This window comes from Gadus morhua, chromosome 17 (genome assembly GCF_902167405.1).
Source record: "Gadus morhua chromosome 17, gadMor3.0, whole genome shotgun sequence".
Taxonomy (NCBI): domain Eukaryota; kingdom Metazoa; phylum Chordata; class Actinopteri; order Gadiformes; family Gadidae; genus Gadus; species Gadus morhua.
This window is the reverse complement of record NC_044064.1, coordinates 19,853,976-19,878,219: the sequence shown is the minus strand read 5'-3', so window position 1 is coordinate 19,878,219 and position 24,244 is coordinate 19,853,976. Positions and strand designations below refer to the sequence as shown.

General features: G+C 47.5%; 1 protein-coding gene across 1 annotated transcript; it reads left to right on the top strand.

Moving 5' to 3' along the window:
- Positions 1–3,491: 3,491 nt before the first annotated feature.
- LOC115529282 (uncharacterized) lies at positions 3,492–17,654 on the top strand. The gene is made up of 3 exons (XM_030337891.1): positions 3,492–3,964; positions 4,090–5,170; positions 17,484–17,654. The coding sequence occupies exons 1-3, from the start codon at positions 3,492–3,494 to the stop codon at positions 17,652–17,654; spliced, it is 1,725 nt and encodes a 574-aa protein (XP_030193751.1).
- Positions 17,655–24,244: the final 6,590 nt, after the last annotated feature.

The following is a 24,244-nucleotide window of genomic DNA, read 5'->3' as shown; positions in this document are numbered from 1 at the left end:
ACACATTTTTATCGCCTACACCAGATTTTAAAATTCTCTGCTAGTCACGGAAATGCTCAAAACAAAGACCAATGAACAATGACCAAATTAAATCAAAAACATGATAAATGAAAGTGATAGCTTCATCTACCTTAGTATCTTTCTCATCCGCTGTCGTGTGTGTGTGTGTGTGTGTGTGTGTGTGTGTGTGTGTGTGTGTGTGTGTGTGTGTGTGTGTGTGTGTGTGTGTGTGTGTGTGTGTGTGTGTGTGTTTTCATACATCACCTACATTGAAAGATAATCTCACCATACTGTAATTCTCATGGAAACCTGCATATCATACCAGAAACTGACCATGGTGGATTTAGATTAGATTCAGAAATTCAAGGAAAATAAACAGAGCAAGAAGTTAACATGCAAACGTTAACGGCAGCACACCAGGGGCATGTTGGATTAATGCCACACGTTTCACCAATTTAAGAACAAATGGTATGATTAAACCAACAATAAACCAAATAATACATTTTTCCTCAAGATCAATAAGTGCATAAATTCCAAATACTTTAACAAATACAGTGGTGCTTACTCATTCAACACCAGGACAAGATACACGAGCCCCTTATTTAAACAAATGTCAAATAGTTTAAATACGACATCTGTCTCATCACCATTTATTTGGTGCTAACTGTCTTATACACTTAACAATCATTAAAACACATTTTCTTATGTTACAGAATGCTACGGTAAATTATATGCACTTATAAAACGATTGTTTAGTTAATGGACCAAAATATTCAGCATGAAGATCCGCATCTTGACAATTAACTACAAACATTGCTACATTCACATAAGATCCTGAACCAGGCTGGGTGAAACACAGAAAAATTGACTTAAAGGGACATGTTTTGAAAACAACACATTTCTTGTGATTTGGGGTGTTGTTTTGGATCTCTGGTGCTCCCACAAACTTCGAAAAAAGTCTGTACATGATCTTTTGAGTGATATGCATTTCTGAAAGTACCCCGCCCACAGTTACCAAATGAGCGAGTCAGTTTCGGCGCCCCCTCCTACGTAGGAAGGGGGCACACTTGAATATTACCTGCCACTTCCCCCCTCCCCTCCAATCAGAGCATAGCTATGATTTTGTGGACCAGCGGACGAGCAGCTCCAGCTGGGGGACCTCGGCGGCAGCTCAGATCCGGGAGTACAATCCCTTTCTCTGCCGGACTGCCGCTGGGCTCCCCCCACCGGAGCTGCCGGACTGCCGTCAAAGTTTCGGCAGGCAGTCAGACCGCTGGCGAAGCTGTCCGCCCGCCGCCGAAGCTGTCCGGCCGCCGTCCGGCAGCTCCGGCGTTGTACTCCGGGAGCTGAACTGCCGCCGAAGCTCAGCGGCGGATTGTACTCCGGAAGTACCAGAGACGTCAGACGCAGTCTTTATGATTCATAATATCATCCGAGGCGCACATAGCTTTTGGCCCTGATATTAGATATAATATGATATAAATACCTTTATATAATATTATTATTATTGTTATTATTGTAGCGGTATCCCTCCGGTATCGTAATTCACTGTGTGTATGGTGTATGGTGCGTGCCCCCTTTAAGGGAAGGGGGCGTGAGACCCACCTGGGGGTGCAACGCATTACTTAAGGAACGCACCTCTGGCTGTGCGGGGTTATTCTGTGTTTGGGGAAATAAATCCTTCTCTTTATATTTTCACCGGCAACCAAGTCTCCGTCCTCATTTCAATACCATCTCCTACATTGGTGACCCTGACAGTTTCCAGACGTTTTACCGGATTACTTTTCTATGCGCTGGAAGAGCGAGGATGCGCAGATCGGACATTGGATTATGGATTTGGATTCTGCGGACAGTTCCGTGGCTGCTGCTCCGGTGATGGCAGGGGGATTACGGCGGATAAAACAAAGTTTTATCACGTCGCATCCGCGCTCGCAGGCTCGACGGCGGCCAGGGCGATGTATATTCTCGAGGATCCCCCGGCCCTGTGGAAAGTATGCGTTGCTAAAGGGGTTCCTGTTGGAGACTTTCTGTTTGTCGGAGACTGAACGGGGCGAGCAGCTTCTGGCATTGAATGGCCTCGGGGACTCCAAACCATCGGAGCTCATGGATCATATGCTCATCTCCTGGGGAATAATAGGCCTTGTTTTTTGTTTCGGGCTTTATTTATGCAGCAGCTGCCAGTGCGTGTCAGGGCAGCTCTAGCCAACATCGACACCACAGACATTCGGGCTCTGGCTAGGGAGGCGGATCGTTTTTTTTCGCCGCCGGGCGCGAGCGCTGCACGGCCGTATTGGCCCACACCACCGTCGACCTGGAGATGACGGACACCATCGCTGTGGCCGCGGCGACCCGACGACAGCCACAGCAGTCTGCAGGCCTGTGTTATTCCACCCCCTGTATGGACCCAGACCTAGGAGGTGCCGCCCCCCGTGCAGTTTCGTGGCATCGGGAAATGCACGGGCTGGCACTCGCTAGCTGCCATGAGTGTCGACCGTTCTGGGGGTCTGTTGTTCATCACAGACACAGGCTCTGGGCGACGGTTCCTGTGTGACACGGGGGCCCAGGTGAGCGTCCTGCCCGCTTCACGCATTGACAGAATAGGGGGCGGCCACGGCCCCGCCCTGGAGGCCGCCAATGGCAGCCCCATCCACACCTTTGGGACTAGGACTGTTGCTATATGTTTCGGGGGTCAGCGTTTCGGCTGGGATTTTGTCACCGTGGAGGTGTCCACACCCCTCCTTGGCGCCGATTTCCTCTGCGCCAATGGCCTATTGGTGGATGTGATGTACCGGCGCTAAATAAGTGCTCAGACTTTTAGCTCCCTTGCATGTGAGCTCAGTGGCTCTGGCACGACGAAGCTGTCGGGCGCACTCTCACCCTCCGATGTGTTTTCCCCCCTCCTCGCGGAATTCCCTGAGCTCACGGAGCCCACATTCTCAGCTGCCGCCACCAAGCACGGAGTAGAGCATCACATCGCGACCACTGGCCTGCCGGTTTATGCCAGGGCCCGGCACCTCGACTCTGCTAAGCTCGCCGTTGCTAGGTCTGAGTTTGACACCCTGGAGCGCCTTGGAATTGTCCGCCGGTCGGACAGCCCCTGGGCTTCCCCCGCTCCACATCGTCTCGAAGCCTGGCGGTGGGTGGCGTCCATGTGGGGATTACCGCCGGCTCAATGACATTACGGTACCCGACCGCTACCCGATTCCCCACATCCAGACTTCCTGGGCCACCGCATCACCAAGGAGGGAGCAGTTCCCCTGCCCTCGAAGGTGGCCGCAGTGGCGGACTTCCAGCCCCCTCTCACAGTTTGAGCCCTGCAGGAGTTTTTGGGGATGGTGAATTTTTATCACCGTTATGTTCCCCGTGCGGCCCGGCTCATGCGGCCCCTGTATGAGGCACTCAAGGGTAAGACCGCAAAACATATCATTGACTGGACCGCTGAGAGAGAGACGGCCTTTGGGGACACTAAACGGGTATTGACCGAGGTGACTATGCTGGCGCACCCTTTGCCTGCGGCGCTGATTGCCCTGACCACCGACGCTTCGGACTATGCTGTTGGTGCCATGCATGAGCAGTTGGTGAACGGCGTCTGGCAGCCGCTGCCATTCTTCAGCCGGCAGCTCCGCCCCTGCGAACGGAAATATAGCACCTTTGATCGAGAGCTTCTCTGTCTTTACCTCGCCATTAGACATTTCCGTTTCCTGTTGGAGGCTCGGCCGTTCTCAGTTTCGGAGCCGTGGTCTGCCCGTCAGCAGCGCCAGCTGACCTACATCTCGGAGATCACCACGGACATCCGCCATGTGGCGGGTAAGGACAATCACGTGGCTGATTGCCTCTCCCGGGCCATCGCAGGAGCTGTCCACCTGGGAATCGACTACACCAGCATGGCAGGTGATCAGGCCTCCGACCCGGAGGTCCAGGCTCTGAGGACAGCTGTCACGGGACTCCGTGTGGAGGACATCAAGTATGAATACGTCGGTGCCACGCTCCTGTTTACGTCTCCACTGGATAGCCAAGGCCGGTCGTGCCCGGTAGTTGGAGGCGTCAGGTTTTTGATGCCGTGCACGGCCTTGCCCATCCTGGGCGGAGGACATTGCAGCAGCTGGTGGCCGGGAAGTTTGTCTGGCATGGCCTTAAGAAGGACATTCGGGACTGGGCTCCGGCCTGCTTGGTTTGCCAGCCCGCCAAGGTGCATCGGCATGTGACTGCTCCGCTGGCGCATTTTTCAGTGCCGGAGCGGCGGTTTGACCACGTGCATGTGGACCTGGTGGGGCCCCTGCCGCCCTCTCAAGGGTTCAGCTACCTCCTGACGATGGTGGACAGGACCACCCGCTGGCCGGAGGCTGTCCCGCTGGCATCCACTACGGCCTCTGACGTGGCCCGGGCTTTCATAGGCACCTTGGTCGCCCGGTTTGGCCCCCCTTCTGATGTCTCCTCTGACAGGGGACCTCAGTTCACTTCCGAGCTGTGGAATGCGGTCGCCGGGGGCCTGGGTGTGTGGCTCCATCGAACTACCGCTTATCACCAACAGGATAATGGGTTGTGTGAGCGGTTTCATCGCTCCTTGAAAGCTGCACTCCGGGCCAGCCTTACGGATGACGGTTGGGTCGATAGGCTCCCCTGGGTCATGTTGGGCCTCCGGACTGCCCCTAAGGAGGACCTGCGGGCTTCGTCGGCCGAGCTGGTTTACGGGCAGCCACTACGGGTTCCTGGGGATTTCATCCCCACCGCCACAGTTCCCTGGTCGGCGGCCCAGGAGCGGATCTCGCTCCAGGACAGGGTCCGGGGTTTCGTGCCGGTGCCCACCTCGCAGCCCGGCCTCCCGAAGGCTTGTGTGCCGCCCAGCCTGCAGACGGCGGAGTACGTGTTCATCCGCCATGATGCCCATCGGGGCCCTTTCCGACCTCCCTACGACGGTCCGTTTCACGTCCTTGAGGCCGCTCACACAACCTACAAGGCCTTCCTAGTAGACATTGGGGGCAGGCCTGACTACATTTCAATCGATCGCCTCAAGCCGGCCCACCTGGATCTGGACCAGCCAGTGGGGTTGGCTCAGCCCCCGCGGCAGGGTCGTCCTCCGGTTTTCAAGCCACACCGCCTCATGACCCCGGCGGTGCCTGCTGTGGCCCCCTCGGCCCCCGCACCGGTTCCGCTGAGTCGCTTCGGGCGGGTGCTCAGGACTCCTCCCCGTTGGCTTTGACTGTTCAGGAAAGTGAATTCTGGGGGGGCGATGTAGCTGTATCTCTACGGTATCGTAATTCACTGTGTGTATGGTGTATGGTGCGTGCCCCCTTTAAGCACCTGGGGGTGCGACGCGGTACTTAAGGAACGCACCTCTGTCTGTGCGGGGTTGTTCTGTGTTTGGGGAAATAAATCCTTCTCTATATTTTCACCGGCAACCAAGTCTCCGGCCTCATTTTTATAGGATCTCCTACATTATTATATTATATTATATAGATATAGAGCTCAAGGGGTCCGCAAACGGCAACAATCATTTCTCCTCCATGCTGTGGTTCACTCTGACAGCTCATTGGTCAATGGGCAGCAGCTCATTTGCATTAAAGCTACATACACCAGAAACAGCGCATTCTGAAGGGACTGAAACAGAGGGAAATAGTGGTAGTCGAGAATTATTTTCCTAAAAGCTATTTCCAGCGAACAGCTTCAAAAACCAGTTTTCTGGAACTCAAATACTATGTTTACTTGTTGGGAAAACACCATAATATGTCTCCTTTAATAGCACAACTCAGAGGCAAAACGTCTGGCTAGTAAGAATGCTCTTTACTAGAAGATACAAGGGTCAGCAAACAGGTAATCAGTTGGAAATCAGGCAAATATTCCGACAGGGAGAAGACACAGTCTTACTCCAGGAGAAGCGAGCAGGACTCAAAACCATGAACCCAAATACTGGGACACTTGACACAAAGGAAAGGTGGATAGGGGGTGGGGTGTTCATGAACAGGACGAGATGAGAAAATGAGGCTAGTCAAATGAGTTTTGTAGTACCTGTGGATCGACAGAAAAGATTAAAGTTAGTGTCATGAGCTTATATGTTTCAGAGTAACCACTAGTGTACCCATGGCAGCATCATCTCCTGACTTGGAAGTGTAATTGAATAGTTCAATACTTAACAAACAGGATTGCTGAGGGATGACTATTTCAATAAAAAAAATAAAGCATTTCAAAGCTACTGCACAAACATTAGAGATTAGTGGTTAAAAGTAAGCGAGACTGCAAATGTCAGTAAATTACTTTGTGTGGAATATATAGCCTACTGCCCTCATCGTCATACAAAACTATTCTTTATAGTCACACTGCACTGGCATGTGTAATACAAGAGTTTAATCTGCGGCCAAGTTGTTTCTCTGTCGTCAATTGAGAAAAATTGTCGTCTGCATTCAGGTTGGGGCCACCATATTCAACCATTGGAACCGACATGTAATAGTCGGTGGTAGAGAGTCAGAGAGATGTATCAACAGCGAGAGGGAGAGGGAGAGAGAGAGAGCTACAGCTACTGTGTGCACACACACAAACTTTCATTCATTTGGTGTGTTGGATTTGCGTGTGTGCATTCATTGTGGTTCTTTTTTAATCCTACCTTTTAATCACACGCGGCAAATTATGCGGCACGGAAAAAAAGCAAAGCTTTGCGGTGCGACTCAGGGATAAGTTTGACATCAAAAGCTAGAACCGTAAAGGATTTCTTCCTTTTCTTACATTCTTTATCTCTGTACCAACAACATCACATGTTCCTCGTGGCTTCTTCGATCTCGAACACCCTCTGCCTTTTCCCCGTCCACCTAAACAAAACAAACCTAATGAGATCCAGGAACTAGGAGAGGATAATGTGTGTCCCAATGTCCACAGCTGATCTATGAGCAGGACGACCTAACCCTAACCCCTGCTAGGGGAGACTCCTCGACACCTTTAGGGCGTAGTCTGCAGCATATGTAGCGAGGGCCTGCTTCTGTTCCAGAGGGCTTTGGTAAGAAGGGGCCCTCCTGCGGTTCCGGGATGCTTGCTGAAATTGTGGACTGGTTGACTCCACTTAGAAGTTGGAGTTAACTAGTCCATACTACTATACCACAGGCAAATATAGTGGTGATGTTGACTATTTCAATGCATGTTATACTGTTTAAATAAATATTGGTTACACAATGCTCATCTCCTAAGTCATGTCGGTTTGGGTTCAGGTTAATAAATAAGGCGATTAATGGATTTTAATCAAAAACCTCACTTCATATAACATGTAATGTGTAATCTGTAACTTCATGTAACTACAGTGTTTAATATGTAACCCTTTTGTATGTAATTCTTGATGAATTACTGTATTTGACTTTTACTGTGGGCACCGGGAGCGTGAAGATAAATGGGGAATGGAAAGGGCCCGTAGTTTAGAGCATTGTGATTGGCCGAGGACATCTTAGGGGAGGCAACACGTTTTGGATAGTATTAGATTGTGGGTTTTATCCCCTACACCAACAGGTCAGAACATCTTGCTGCAGCCTTTTTGGTTTCATCCCCTGGATCTGCACAACACGCAGGTGTGAGAAGGCAAGGGGTGAGTTCTTCAAGTCTCTGACTATCTTCAGCCAGCTGCAGGGTGTGTGCCATGCAGCCCAAACTAACCAGACCATTATCCCTCATAGCTTTCGCCATTTTTCTGGCGTCATCTCTGACGACAGCATGCACTTTGGAATTGTCTGTCAATGTTTAAAAATATATAGAATTCAGGCCGCTTTTATGAAGTTAAAGGCTTTGTCATTCCACTGTGCCGTGAGGCTAGGCATGCTCACAGTGCTAATATCTGAACTCCATATATCAGTTGTAAAACTGACGGCAGGGATGTCAGCAGCCAATAGCTCATGAATATGTGTGGCCATAAATTGTACTTTTTGGGAAGACAGGTGTCAAGCAAAATGACGACGACTGTGAAGTGTGTAGCAAGGCTCCATTATCTCCATCAGGCTTTGAAACCCCATGCCCCCCACAGTGGGCAAAGGTTGGTAAACTAATGTGACAGAATTTCTTCCCTTTCTCAAAAGCTGCGGTTATCGACTGAGCCTTGCTTGTGGTGGTTTGTGCCTTCTTGGTTTTGAGTAAATTTTTTTCTGTTTTCATTAGCTATCAGGAAATCGTTTCTTCATGTCTGCTTTTGAAACAGCAGATGAGATTCGACGTGTTCAAATTCCTTATTTGAACACGTATTTGCTCTGCCAGACCTCAGCAGAGCAAATACAACATGAGCTCATGAGATGTATTTATTATTATTGAATGCTGTCCAGTTATTATGAATAATAGAGCTCAACCTCTAGTTGTACCGTATTGGTCCGAATATAAGACAGCCTTTTTTCCCCGCGAAATAGGTCCGAAAAAGTCGGGTCGTCTTATATTCAGGGTCTAGCATTCAGAGCGCAGCTTTTCTTCTTCGCCTCTCCCTTTAAATGTCAATACACATTCGCGGCCGCAGATGGCGCCAGAAATTGGTTCCGGGAAGAAGTAGTCCAGCGTCCTTAACAACCAGACCGTTACCGGTGTTTAAAGACAGGCTGGCCATTTAGAGACAAGTGGCTCAAAAGTGGGACAAGTCAATCAACAACAGCGGAGGAGCTATGATGCCAATTTTGAAATAATGGTCGTCAATAAGGCAGAGTCAAGTTACAACTACCAAGCTGCCAAGAAGTTCGGGTTCACGGAGTGTAACGTAAGAAGATGGCGAGAACCAAAACAACATCTCAAAGATGCCAACAGTCGGCGCAAATCCTACCGTGGTCCTCAAAGTGGTCGTTTCAGTGAGGTTGACCGGAGAGCTTTTGAATACGTCAGAGAAAACGCGCTTTGGGAGGAGCCGGTGGAAGCGGAGCAGCTGGTGAGCGATGACAGCGAGGGCGAACACAGCGGGGCAGCATAGGCGTCGATTACGGGGGGGACGGGGGGGACATGTCCCCCCCACTATTTGAAATACGAATTTTGTCCCCACCAGTTTTAAAAATGTGCAAACCAATTGCGACTGAAATCCCCACATACTCAACCGAAATCAGTGAGTCTAAAATCATGCGATAGGCGCGCTCGAAGACATAATTTATTAGATAGGCCTAACTAATAAACCGTTGGAACACAAGACCAGAACCCATAGCAACGCCGGTAAACAAACCCTGACTCCCGAGAAGCCCAATCCCTATGAGCTTCCCGCGCTACGGCCATCCGGAGGCGCACAGAGCTGTTGGCCGTGATATTATATATACAATTATATTATATACTATTATATATAGAGCTCCGAGAGTCGCAAACGGCAACAATCACTTTCTCCTCCATGCTGCAGTTCACCCCGGACTGCACTGCACTGAGTTTGACGGTTGAATGCTGATTGGCTGTTACGTTACACATGTCACTCAGTGGCCACGTTGTTGAACGCTGATTGGCTGTCATGACGCGAAATTCGTGTCAAAGTTGAAATATTTTAACTCGAGCGAATTTGTCGCGCCACAAATCCTCGTGAATGCGCTCGCCTGTGCACGGCGAAAATGTGCCGCGACAAATCAAAATAAATCGCCCGATACGCGTCTATACGTTCACTTTGTATGGGATCTTGTCGTCCCGTTGCGTATGGTGTGAACGCACTGGAGAAGTTTCAAGACAGACAGCCAAAAATGTCATTTTTATTAAAAAAATAGCCGGTCCTTTTGCTTCCTATAAAAAGCATGTTTGTGACACTGGATAACGATATGGATACGTCATCTAGCCTGCATGTGGAGGGCCACATAAGATAAGAAATTGGTTTACTTAAACTTTGCTGCTGGTTCTGTTTGCTCGTGATGACCTGGCCAAAGGTTACCCACGGTCCTAAGCGATTGTGATCTGATTCTGGTTGGTGCTCCAGTTATGCTGCTATCCATTTTGATGGCAGGCTGGTACGAACGACCAGCTTCAGCGAGAACGTGACGTATTTCCCTTGCTCCAGCCTTCCAGTTTGCTATTTGTGTCCAACGAGTTTAAGAAAACTATTTTGTAAAAAATAAATAATCCAGTGTATAATGGTGGCCAGCCTTTACAGAAACATTAACATTGCAAGCCTTTTACATTGCAATAATATTTTGCCATTTTCGCCAATTTATATTTCAACAAGTGCTGTCGTGTTTCTGTCGAGCCACGAGGGGTAGTAGCGGGCTAGTCATCATTAGCAACATAGCCTCTTTGGAAAACCAGCTTGAAAACACAACTTTACATTGAATTTTACACAAAGCAAGACCATAAATTGGTGACCGGATTAAAGCAGCAATGAAATCAAATGTGTAAGAGGATTTAAAATCGACATTACAACCCCCAACGTGGTACAAATATAAAGAAAATACAGCTCAATCCCCATTGACTATGGGCGCAGCCATCTTGTTTGCTAGTTGTACAGATCTGCTCGCTCTACTTTGAAACATACATCGTACATCCAAATGGATAGCAGCATTAGTATGCATTGTATATATAGATTGCAGCTAGTAGCAGCTACACACGGTGCGATTGCTATGCCAATGTGGTTATAGTTGTTTTGTCTGATTGAGATATGTGACGACTTGGAGCCTGGTAGGCCTATCCTGACATAAATATGTTCTCGCATAACCTGTGTGATTATCCTAAACTGTAGGGGATTTTATTTGCAGACAATTTGCTTAGGATGTTGTAACGAGTGAAGTCTACATTGGTCCTTCGCAAGTGTTTACTGGTGGTCAGGATTTGGCAGATGCAATTCTCCTATGGGCGCTTGTTTTTTTCTTCTTTTTTTAATGCAGCATAACATATGCTACCAGCAGCCCTTGCTCGTCTTCAAAAGGCTGATGCTCAGTACCTCGTTTAATTTCCAACCTGGTCTCACAGGAATCCTTGAAATGACTACGGTCGGACGCTTAACTCGAAATCCGTGGACACATCACGGAAACACGCCGATTTCCGTGATGTGGCCACGGAATTCGCTCCAATGCAAGTTAATGACGCTCATGTTCCGTGGCTCACACACGGATCCCCGTTTCAACGAGCGAGTCGACCACGGGGGCTTAACTCAAAACCCGGGGTGGTCTCACTGAAACACTTAAATTGTCCTTGTTGTGTCTACGGAAGTTGCTCCAATGCAAGTAAATGACAATGATATTCCGTGGCACACACACAGATTCCCGTTTCAATCTGTGTGTGTGCTCCCGTTTCAATCTGTGTGTGTGCCACATTTGACCACAGCGGGGGCTTAACTCAAAATCCGGTGGTCTGACGGAATCACTTCAATTGTCCGTGATGTGGCCACGGAATTTGCTCCAATGCAAGTAAATGACACTGCTGTTCCGTGTCTCACACACGGATATCGGCGTGTTTCCGTGATGTGGCCACGGATTTCGAGTTAAGCGTCCGACCGTAGTCATTTCACGGATTCCTGTGAGTTCATGTTTTTCATTACGTAACCCCTTTACAGTCTGGCATTGTTTGTCTGGTAAACTTTGTTGATGTCAAGATTTATGTTAAATTGCCAACACTGTTCTTTGTCCTGTGTGTATTAGTATTAGGCCTACATATCCCGAGCCAATACCCTGGTGTTTCCAACGCCGTTTTGCAAAACAAGCCATAACACAAACTGTGGTTTTCAACTTTTATTGTTCGAATAGGTGGGCTGGCCCGAATGCCATTTTTCAGGCTTCGAATACTCGTTGGTTTTTCCGAGCGAATATTCGAATACTCGTTCCAGAAAAAAACACCATCAAAAACAACATTGATAATATACTCCCTGGAACCGATTGACAGTATCTGCATATTTTGTTGAAGATTTAATAGCTTTTGAACGTTAATTAGTAGGCCTAAGTAGGTTGAAGTTCCTTAGTTTTTCCCCCTGAAAGCGAACAGCTGTTGCTCCATTCCAAATCAGCTGTTCTCTGCCATCTCAGCCCCCACTGGTATCCAGTGTACCCCCCACTCTCAAGCTGGCTGCCATCACTCCCATCCTGAAAAAACCTGGTGCTGACCCAACTGACCTTAACCATTACCGGCCCATCTCCAATCTCCGTTTCATCTCCAAAACACTTGAAAGGGTGGTTGCCGCACAACTACAGTCCCACCTTGACACAAACAATCTCCACGAACCGTTCCAATCTGGCTTCCGTCCAAAACACAGCACTGAAACAGCCCTAGTCAAAATCACCAACGACCTCCTCCGTGCAGCCGACCCTGGATTACTCACCATTCTCATCCTCCTCGATCTCAGCGCAGCATTCAACACCATCTCCCACCCTCTGCTCCTGGACCGCCTGACTGGCATTGGGATCACTGGTGCTGCAATCTCCTGGTTTGCATCCTACCTCACCGGCCGTCAACAATTTGTTCAAACTATGCAACCACAAGTCTGGGTGTTCCCCAGGGGTCAGTCTTGGGTCCACTCCTGTTCACCACTTACCTCCTCCCACTGGGCACACTCCTCCGTCACCATGGGGTCCATTTTCACTGCTACGCTGACGACACACAGGTCTACATCTCCACCAAACCCACCGCTGCCATCCCCCCCACCTCCCTCATCACGTGCCTGGAAGACATCCGGAGCTGGTTGAGAAGGATCTTCCTGAAACTCAATGGAAACAAGACCGAGGCCCTGCTCATCGGCTCCAAATCCACTCTCACCAAATCACAACACACCCCAGCTCCCACTCATAATCATCGATGGATTCCCAGTACCCTTCTCCTCCAAAGTCAAGAGCCTCGGCGTCATCCTGGACAACACCCTCTCATTCGCACCCCATATTCACAATATCACCCGGATTGCATTCTTCCACCTCCGCAACATCGCCAGACTGCGCCCATCACTGACCCAATCCAGCACTGAAATCCTAGTTCACTCATTTGTCACATCACGCATAGACTACTGCAACGCCCTACTCACCGGACTCCCCACCAAACTCATCAACAGACTGCAGATCATTCAGAACTCAGCCGCCCGGATCATCACCCGCACCAAATCATCTGACCACATCACCCCTGTCCTCATCCAACTTCACTGGCTCCCAGTACACTACCGCATCCAATACAAAACCCTACTCCTCACTTACAAAGCTCTCCACAACCTAGCCCCCAGTTACCTCTGCAACCTCCTCCAAGAATACACTCCCTCCCGCTCCCTCCGCTCAACCTCTGCTGGACTACTATGTATCCCCACATCACGACTCATTACAATGGGTGCCCGGTCATTCAGCTGTTCAGCACCCAGGCTCTGGAACTCCCTCCCCCCACACATAAAACAGTCAGACACCATTACAACCTTCAAGTCACAACTCAAAACTCACCTGTTCAAACTCGCACACAACGTCTAACTGATCACTGTCTTGATTGTTTGTTTTGTCTTGTTTTTGTTTTATTTATTTATTTAATTATTAATTTATTATTATTTTTGTCTTGTTTTTAAACGATTTATGATGACTTTATGCTCTGTAAGGTGACCTTGGGTGCCTTGAAAGGCGCCTCTAAATTAAATGTATTATTATTATATTATTATCTATCTATCTATCTATCTATCTATCTATCTATCTATCTATCTATCTATCTATCTATCTATCTATCTATCTATCTATCACCTATAATCTATTCTCTAAATTCAATTAAGAAAATTAAATTAACACAAGCTAGCTAGACTATGATACACATTAAACACTCAGTTTATTAGCTAAATTTGATTAAACAATTAAATGCAATACAAATATAAAATAAAAACAAGTGTTTTCTAGCGATCCGTTATCTGTATTATATTATTTCGTCTTCGGCAACATGAGCGCGATTGAAACCTGCCTGGCAATGGACAACCCCTCACGTAATCTGTTGTCCGTTGCCTGGCAATGGACAACAGATTACGTACCTGGTACAATTTTCGCCCCCGGTACAATTTTAAAGTGACAGCTGCTGTCACTGTAATTTGCTTTGGTTGGACCACAGACAAAATGGAGGCAAAACGGGCAGAACTCATCGCGATCATCTTAAATGTTGCTGCAACGATGCATCATATATTCCGTTGCATCCGCAGCATCGATCGATGAAAGATTGGAGCATGAGTTAGAGGCAAATAGAAGAAACGACGAAGAAGAAAGGCGACGCGAAAGACTGCGTTACCGGAGAAAGAGAGTGTATTTTTTGCTTCATTTCACATATAACAAACACTGGACAAATAAGTTGATTTCTGTGTTTAACTGAGAAAACAGGAAGTGCTAGTCCAGGACCCTATAAGACTGTTATGTCAGTAATGATAATAAAAAAAAACATTTTCTATGCACGCATGCAGCTGGGAACTCATGTTTTTTAATTTAATGTATGATGTGTACTTCTAGGGTTATGATAAGACCTATCTTTTAGCGTTCACGACGAATGACTCTTAAAAGCAGTTCCAAGACTTAAATATTTTTTAACCATTCAGCAAACAAAAGGCAACAGGCTGATTATTATTTAGGGGGCCACTCAATGACATGCAGAAGCGTCATCAACACGCCCCAGACTCAAGTGGTGTGAGAAATACAGACTTTCTAGTCCTTATTCACATATAAGGTAATTTACTTTTCCTTTTCGAAAATACTACCTCAGGGGTACAATTAGTCAGGAGATTTTCAGGGTACAAATGTCAGCATATGTTGTTCCCAAATACGGCCCATCAGGAGAATAGCAGGAGAATATCAGGACTTACACGTGTGTCTGAAAGCAGCTAGTGTGTAATCATTTGATTAAATTAGTCAATTTATGGGTTACCAGGGTAATTGTTCAATGGAATGTGTAGTATACTATCCATGCAAATCAATTATTCAATAGCTTTTACTGTTATTCAGGGTTCAAAATGCATTGACATTTAAAAAATGAATGGCAACTACTATCGGTTAGTTGAAAATAACAACAAACAAACAACCAAATGTTTTCGTTGTTGCACCGTTTCTGTTTCAGATATTTTGGGCAGCTTTGAATATCGCTATAGAGCCTAACAGTAACCGCCCCCTTTTTTAACAGCTCTGGGCCCATTTTCCCGAAAGCATCGTTAGCCTAAGTGGATCGTGAAGTGCGTCGTACGAGCATCGTACAGTCTTCACACCGTTTCCCGAAAGCATCGTTGGTAACCAACGTTGTGAAAACGCTCGTAGCTAACGAGGATTCCAGGGGTACTCGTAGGACGCTAAGAGCATCGTTAGCCTACTATAGCCTCAGTGGCGTCACCAGCGGACATTCCTATGATTTGATGCGTTTTATTAAAACTAGAGCTGTCAGTTAAACGCGTTATTAACGGCGTTAACGCAAACCAATTTTAACGGCGTTAAAAAAATGTTCGCGCGATTAACGTGATTGTTTCATTTAAAAAAAATAAAAATAAAAATATATATTTTTTTTTCTTTGGCTCAAAACATAGAAGCAGTAGCCTGACTGCTAGGTTCAAATGACATTTGTTCAAAGCAGTCATTTAATTGCACTATAGGCTCTTTTTTTGTATCGTCCTGTTTTGATCAGTATATGCCAATGTTAAAAAATCATTTGCACAAGGCAAGCCGATGCACTTCACCATGCTGATAAGATAATTAAAATGAGAAGAATTCTGGGACAAAAAAATCAAGGGATATTTGGCATAGAAAAATAATTTGCAATTAAACGCGATTAATCCTGAGTTAACTATGACATTAATGCGATTAATCACGATTAAATATTGTAATCGCTTGACAGCTCTAATTAAAACACATCCAATGCCACGGAATGCCCAGCTTGAACAATTTCGCAACCAAAAACAGTGGTTACCGCCAATATATTATTCAAAGACTAAGTACTGTTAGATTTAAACAGCAAAGATAGAGACGTGTTAGAAGTCAACAGCAACATAATTTATTGCAGCAATTTAAAATTCAAAAATACATGCGCAGCCGAAATGTACCGATCAAACGCCACGTCACAAGGCATATAATAAAATCAAATGATTCCACTGCTCTTGTGTGGGAGGTCGCTTTCGAGCTGCACTTGCTGTCTCCCTCTGATTTTAATTCAACCATCGTGGTTAAAATGGCCTCGTATTGATCAATGGCAGAAGACATAGGCTACTGTAGACATGCATCATGCTGAGACCAGCGGGTGTAGGATAACCAGTACCAGTGGAATCAAGGGTATTGGAGGGAAAGCGTACAATATTCCTCCCGGCCACTCGTGAGAGTGCATCCAGCCCCAGCGGGCCGCACGGATAGCTCAGGGAGAACCACATTTGGCAGAGGGTCGTCTCCCTCGATGCAAAGAGGTCCACCTGGGCTATGCCAAAGCGTGCCCACAATTTTGCGACCACCTCTGCATGCAGCCTCCACTCCCCCGGAGAGGGTCCTGACCTGGAGAGGAGATCCGCTGCTTGGTTCAGCGCACCAGGAATATAAACTGCTCTGAATGAGGTCAGGCGTGGGAACGCCCAAAAGAGGAGTCCCTGGGCGGCAATGTGGTTTTTGGCGGCCCGTTTTCATTTTAGTTTAGTCTAGTCTTTACGTCGAGCCGTCATTTTAGTTTTTATTAGTTGTAGTCACGTTAATTTCCCCGTTTCAGTGTAGTCAAGTTTCAGTCGACTAAAAGTCTGAGCATTTTAGTCTTATTTTAGTCAGAATTATCCATGACTATTTTAGTCTAGTTTTAGTCAAATCAGATTGTATTAGTCACTTTTTTGTAATGCAACTCAGTCAATATAGTATAATTAGGCTACCTAGTAGTATTGACAAAACCAACATTTTATTTTTGCCAAACCCATTTCACAATTCAAACAAGGTAATCTTATAATTACATTATTGTTACCTTATAGACTCAAGAATACATCCATTCCAGACACGGAAGACACTCTGATACGATGGTGTTTGTTTGCCATGACACTGTCATGATGCTTCCGCAAGCTTGCGCTCATCTAAAAAAAAAAATGGCAGGTGAAATGGAAATGATGATTTCTCTGTGCAATGTACTGTGTCTTCAGTTACAAGTTGTACGTTTTTATATTTACCCAGATTAGTCTGGACAGGGCCTTAAGTTTTCATTAACGCTACCACCACAGCTGCGTCTTGTGAATCTAAATAATGCCGCGACGAGCGGGGATTCAGGAAGTAACGTAACCTGGTACAGCCCCAGAAATATTTTTCTCGAATAGTTTTGGTCAACGAAAATTAAGGGAAATTTTCGTTTTTATTCGTCAAAAATATCGCATTATGTATTTAATTAGATCTATTGTCACATGACCGGAATTTACGTTGCGTCTCATCTCATTTTCCTCACTTGATAAAGGGTCGTCGGCGACGATATTTAGTCATAATTTTCGTTGACGAAAGCAGCACTACTGGGCGGTCCTGAGGCAACGCCGAGATCTTGTGCCCCCCTGGTGATTGACGTAATAGACGGCTGAGCGATTGTCCATACGTGCTCTGAGCTCCAGGACGTTGATGTGTTCTTTGTCCCACGGGTGTTCCCAATGGCCTCTCACCGTCCGACCCTCCCAGACTGCTCCCCAGCCCGTCTGGGAGGCATCTGTTGACACTAGCGTCCGCCTGGAAGGTTCCCTGCCCAGAGGAACTCCCTGTGTCAACCAGCTGACGTTCCGCCAGGGTAGCAAGGCTTGTAAACATAACTGGGTCACCCTGAGCTTTCTGTCCCTGTGCCTCCGTGGGTGAAGGCTGAAAGCATTCAGCCAACACTGCAATGGTCGGGCCCTTAGAATGCCCAGTGGGACCACCATTGCCGCAGCAGATATCAACCCCAACATCCTCTGAAAGTAAAGCAGCTCTGTACGCCTGTTCTGGCTAAAAACACGGAGGGTTGCCTGGATCCCGGCTACTCTCTGAGGGGTGAGAGTTGCCCTCATCTTGAGAGAGTTCAGGCAGAGTCCCAAAAAGGACGTTTCCTGCCTTGGATTCAGGTCGCTCTTTTTCGAGTTGACCTGGAAGCCAAGGGACTGAATGTGGGACAGTACTGACTCTGTATCCTCCACAACCTGCTGGCGGGATAGGGCACATACGAGCCAGTCGTCGAGGTAGAGCATAATCCTTAAACCCCTCCTCTGAAGGGTGCCAAGGCAGCCGCCACTGTCAAGTTATCTGGGTGATGTTTTCATTTGTGCTTGCCCAACTTGAAATGGCACTGTTAGACAGAGTACGCAGGACAGCTCAAATCCTTCACCTTCCTTTTATTGAACATGAATTGTTTTAAACATCAACAACAAGCATTCCGTATTGCGATTCGGATTCGGATTCGGATTCGGATTAGGATTAGGTTGAAAACCTATTGATAAAGACAAATTAAATCAAGTTAGTTCTCAAATAAATCAAAATGCCTAATCAAACATTTAAATCAAATCCAAATATCTGTTAGATATCAAACAAATCCAAGTAATTCGGTTAGATATCATAAACAAATATATAATTACAATATCACTATGATATCTAATATCACTGTGTTGTAAAATAACCATGGTCTTCCACACAAACATTTTCACCATGTGCGCCTCCACCAAACGTGCCCAAAACGTCACTAATGACGTCTGCGCCGTCCCATGCGCTGTCACATGGAAGACATGACAAACGGGAAAAAGTGCCAGAAACATACGCATTGTGCAAACTACACCTTAGTTCAAAATATAAATTACATACCAATGCGTGCTCTCGTGTCCTCCAATGCACAAAACCTTCTAAGCCCGGACGGAAATCGCGGACCTTTATAGCCTCACCCTTGCTCACTCACCTCACGTGCCGTAATCAGGCAAGTGCCACCCGGTGTGTTTACAAATCGAACACGTGTGATTTGCGCATTTCCCCTCCACGCCACTAGAGGTCGTCCTTAACGATGCGATTCTATTTTTTAATCTAAATGTGATCTCTGTCTTTACACCTCCCACTTGACCTCCTGGTTGCTCAACCCAAGGAGGTCACACTCTATCTATTCATTCTATCGTTGCTCTTCAACAGGAAGAAGGATGACCAGTCGTCTCACATCCCAGCAGAGAATGGACACAGGGATCCTCTTCAAGCGTCTCCTGGCTCCTTGTCTGCTCGTGTCCCCTGTGCTTGGCTTCATGACTGGAACAGGGTAGCTTGGAAAGGTCCTCACATTTACATCTCAGACGATTCCTCTTCGGTCAGCATTAACACTGACTACCCTGGCCAATTTATATTGACTCCTCAAGGCATTTTGGTCAGCCAGCCAGACCACATCTCCCACTGCAACGTTCCTCTCTCTTGTGTGCCACTTGCTCCTTATGAACAGGTTAGGACCAGCTAGCTGGCACCACTTCTTCCAGAATTTGCTGACCTCTGCTTGTATGGTTTGGAGTCTCTTGTATGGGTAACCTTCAAACTTGAAATCTCCCGGGTCTCCTCTTGGGCTGGCTCGTCCCAGTATGAGGGAATTGGGACTGATGTAATCCACACAGTCCTCTCGGCTTTGAATCCTGGCATCTATCGGTCTTTCATTTGCCAGGTTGGCTGCCATGAAGAGGAATGTTTGGAATTCCCCCCATGTGAGAACTCCATCACCACCAAGGTTGTTCAGGGCCCGCTTCACTATCTTGACAGCTGCCTCTGCTGGTTCATTTCTGTGGGGAGAGTCTGCAGGGTGAATCCTCCATGACCACTCTGTTCCATGATTGACAGCTTCCTCTTCAATCTGAGACCTGTTCAGTCTGCTCAGAAATCTGTGAAGCTCCTCCAGAGCAGGTCTGGCCCCTACAAAGTTTGTGCCAGGATCACAATTTCCTAGGGTGTCCCCTCAGTGCAGAGAATCTTTGGTAGGCCAGCAGAAATCCCTCAGAAGACTGGTCACTCACAACATCAGTGTGTATGGCTCTTGAAGCCATGCAGCAGAATACAACCCCCCAGACTTTGAGTTTGACTCTTTTCCTCACTTCATCTTTTACCTCATAAGGTCCGAACAGGTCCATGGTTGTAAACTCAAATGGCAATGCTGGGCCTGTTCGCTCTGGTGGCAAGTCACTCAGGATCTGCTGGCACTGTTTTGCCCTGTTTTTCCTGCATACCACACAACTGTCTACTACTTGTTTTGCAATTCTTCGACCTTTGATTGCCCAGGCTTTTTTCCTCATCCTGAGCAAGGTTCCTGCTATTCCCTCAGGGTTTGCCTTGTGGGCTTCCTGTGCCAGCAATGTAGACACCCATGCCTCATATGGTAAGACAGGCACTGCAGTTTTGTCTTCATCAAACAACTGAATCCTGCCTCCACAAACCAAGAGCTCAGAGTCCACATCTCTGTATACTGCCAGTCTGCTTAGGGTAGTGTCAGGAAAACCTACACCTTCCTGAGCTTCGCCAAAAAGATCCCTGAGGGCATCTTCACGCTCTCTCACTGTAAGCACAGTTTGCTTGGCCTTTTCCTTTAGTGATGACACTTCATGCTTAGCTTCTTGAGTTCTTGACTGGCTTTTCATCTCTATCCACTTCTTGGCAGCTCGCCATATCCAGGCGATGATCCTGACCAGCTTGGACAAGGAGCTGTAATTCCTCACTTCCAGTAGGTTCTTTATTTTCCATCTCCTGGGTGGCCTTCCTGCCAGAAGAGCTGGATCAGCGGCCTTACTTTTCTCTTCACTTTCATTCTTCAGGTCTTTTTGTGGGGCACTTGCTTGGCTTATTTTTTCTTGAGCCCTTGTCATTCCTGCTGAGAATGCCTTTCTCTGGAGTCTGTTGACACTCTCTCTAGCGTGCGCTGCAACCTCTCCTGCAGACTTTTTAGGCCACTCCTCCACTGGCCACTTTAGGAACTCTGGTCCATCCTGCCATGTGGAATCCTCCTTTAGATCTTCATGAGTGCCTCCTCTTGTAATGATGTCAGCAGTGTTATGCTCTCCAGGGATCCACCACCAGTCTTCAACTGGGCCAGCCTTCTGGATTTCACCCACTCTGTTCGCAAAGAAAGTTTGGTACCCATAACTCTCTCTTTGAATGGCTCCTAGGACTGTTTGACTGTCCACCAGATGGAGCCATCGCTCTATCTCCAGGCCTCCATGCTTCTCAACATACTTCCTGAGCCTGGTTGCAAAGACTGCGCCGCAGATTTCAGCCTTCACGGCCTCCCCTTTCTGATCCAGTGGAGTCAGCTTGGCTTTCGACTCTACAAACCGGATATCGACTCCTTCACTAGTGTTCCACCTCAGGTACATCACAGCTCCATATGATTTGTCACTCCCGTCTGAGAATGTGATTCCCCATAGTTTCCCTTTCCAGTGAGCTGGTGTCAGGCTTCTTTGAAACTGAACTTGTCCAAGCTGCGCATACTCCTCAAACAGCTGAATGGCTTCTTCTCTGAGGCTCTCTGACAGTGGTTTATCCCAGGTCTCACGGGTCAATTTCCCTCCTCCTGCCTCCTGGAATGCTCTCCTAACAAGGATAGCGCCCTTCTGTTTCAGAGGTGATACCAAACCGATGGGGTCGTACAGTCCAGCTACTTGGCTTAACAGGTCCCTTCTTGTTAGAGGGTTAGGCGTTCCAGGTTTCACCTCCATTCTGAGAAGATCCTTGCCTACTCTCATCTTCTTTTTCCTTTTGGAAAAGTTGATCGAGGTCATCATGTAGAGCTTGTCATCCTCCACCTTGTATCCAATGCCCAGGGCTTTGTTATCTTCATCCCTCATTTGGTTTGGGAGGATAAAGGTTTTCTTCTTCTCCATCCCTTCCACTCTTGATGTCAGGACCTTTGCTGCAGCCTCTGGCCTCCCACTTTGGCCTGACCGGACCCACGGTTTCAGAAAGAAGCCTCCGGCTCTCAGAATTTCTTCAACCCCTTCAGTGATCTTGTCTAGTTCCTCCAGGCTGTTATGTGACGTTAGAATGTCATCCACATAACTGTCCTTTCGCTGCATACGGGCTGCTTCAGTACTTGGGCTCTCAACTATCTCCTCATACTTGACTGCAGCAGTTCTCATGGAGCGAGCGAAGTGTGTTTTGGACTCATGTGCTGTCACCTCTAACTCCTCGAACAGGTCAGGGTGTGCTCCGCCCACTGTCATTCCCAATGGACTCTCCCACAAGACGAGGTCCCCAACAACTTTAACCCTTTGTGGAGCAAGTCTTCCCTCACGATGGCTGATGAGCAGATCAATCTTTTCCGGCCTCCTTAATTCCTCAAGCTTCACTTCTGGGAAGAACTTCTGCAACTTTTCCGGCTTGACAACTTTGTGCACCTTGGCAATCTCATCCAGGCCGTAACAGATCAGTTCATGAGCCTTCTCCGCTCCTTTGGGGGTTTTCACTCTGACTCGAAGAAGATATCTTTCCGTGTTCACCTTGATGGTCATTCCGCCTACCCCATGCACAATCAGAGTTACTTCTTCACTCCGCAGCCTCAGCCTGTGTGCAGCCTTATGGGTGATATAGTTTGTGTCTGAGGCAAGATCAACAAGAGCTCCAATCTTCTGCCCAGCATTAGCTGTTACCTCCATCAGCATCATAATGACAGGAAGCTCGCACAGGCCACTTTTCTTCAATAGCTGGGACTGTTGGTACTTCATGCCACCCTCTGTAGCTTTGTTTGTGAATGCCATTCTGCACCTTTCTGCTTGCACTGAGGACAGCTCAGCCAAGAATCCTTCCTGTTCGGCTGTCAGTTTGCTCTTTCCTCTGCTGTCTTTCCCACTTCTCTCCTCGTTTCCACTCTTGTATTCTCCTTTGGGGCAAATAAAGTAATGGTGATCTGAGGAGTCTCCCTTCTTACAGTCTTTGCTCCTGCATAGGAAAGTGTCTCTGCAGTATCCATCATCTCCATGACATCCAAGACATTTTCTGCAGGATTTGCTGGCGGGGGATGTGCTCTCACTGCTTCAGGTCCTGAGGCTCCTGCAGCCAGAGCATCCTTCGACATCCTCCGTGCAGTGACAAACTCAGCCTTTCTCAGTTCAAGGTTGCCGTTCAAAGCTTTCAGGTCCTTGACCCTGCCATCTAGCTCCTCTCTTTCAGCCTTGGGGATCCACCGCTCCCAGGTTGACATAACTCTGGCAGCCTCTTTGATCCTTTTCTCCAGTAGAGTCAGGTGCATCTCATATGCATCCAGGTGAGTACTCTCTACAGGTAACTTCTCCGCCCGACCGCAGGCCTTCTCTCCTTCAGTGATTGCAGTTGTGATAGCGTATTGGCCATATCTGGACAACAGGTTTGTTTGGACAATTCTTCTCACCTCTCCAAACCTTGCTTCTGCTTCGTTAGCGGTTCTCTCAACGTCTAGCTCCTCCTTCTCTTCGAGAACCGCGTCTTCCTCTTCTGGCTCTTGAGACTCGGCCAAAAGCCCTGTCTTGTAATCATCATTCGCTTCAAGAACGATTTTCCGGCAGTATGAGAGCTCGGCGAACTCCTCCCTCAGCTCTGCTTCCACCATGCTGTCTGCCCCTTTGCTGAGGAAGTTGGCCTGTCTGGTGAAGGTGCTTTTCGCAGCGGTTCTCTCCTTCTTGAGCTGCTTCACCGTCTTTCCCACGACATCTTCCGCCATCTTGACCTCACGGACAAGCACAGCTCTCTTCTCCTGAGTAAACAGCTTTTCCTGGACTTCCAAGGCCTTTTATCCTCTTCTCCAAGCTGCTCCGCTGGTTTTCAACTGTCAAGTTATCTGGGTGATGTTTTCATTTGTGCTTGCCCAACTTGAAATGGCACTGTTAGACAGAGTACGCAGGACAGCTCAAATCCTTCTCCTTCCTTTTATTGAACATGAATTGTTTTAAACATCAACAACAAGCATTCCGCATTGCGATTCGGATTCGGATTCGGATTAGGATTAGGTTGAAAACCTATTGATAAAGACAAATTAAATCAAGTTAGTTCTCAAATAAATCAAAATGCCTAATCAAACATTTAAATCAAATCCAAATATCTGTTAGATATCAAACAAATCCAAATAATTTGGTGAGTTTAACCCTGCGTTAAACTCACAAGGTTTGCTTGGAGCATCCCAGGTTTTCCTCAAAATTTGGCAGAAATCATCTGCTACAGGGAGGGACACCGTGGGCCGGGGCTGGGCAATACCGGCCCAGACCCCATGAGCTGGGCTTGCACCCTGCACCGGGATTGTGAGCCCCACAATTTTCGCAGCAGCAAGAATCACCTCCTGATGTTGAATTCCCTTGGTAGGAGGCAGCACCACTGCGCCCTCCCTCAGGGTTCGCCTGGTCTTGCCCAACCCCCAGGAGGGAGCCTTGAGCATAAAGCAAAATGGCATCAGGATGCCTCTGCTCCTGAAAATAACGCAGGTCATCAAGTGAGGCCTCGGC

Coding starts and splice junctions, on each gene's coding strand:
- LOC115529282 (XM_030337891.1), top strand. CDS start 3,492: ATGCTGGCGCACCCTTTGCCTGCGGCGCTGATTGCCCTGACCACCGAC. Junction 3,965..4,089: donor CTCCGTGTGGAGGACATCAA/GTATGAATACGT, acceptor TCCTGGGCGGAG/GACATTGCAGCAGCTGGTGG. Junction 5,171..17,483: donor CGCTGAGTCGCTTCGGGCGG/GTGCTCAGGACT, acceptor CGACCCTCCCAG/ACTGCTCCCCAGCCCGTCTG.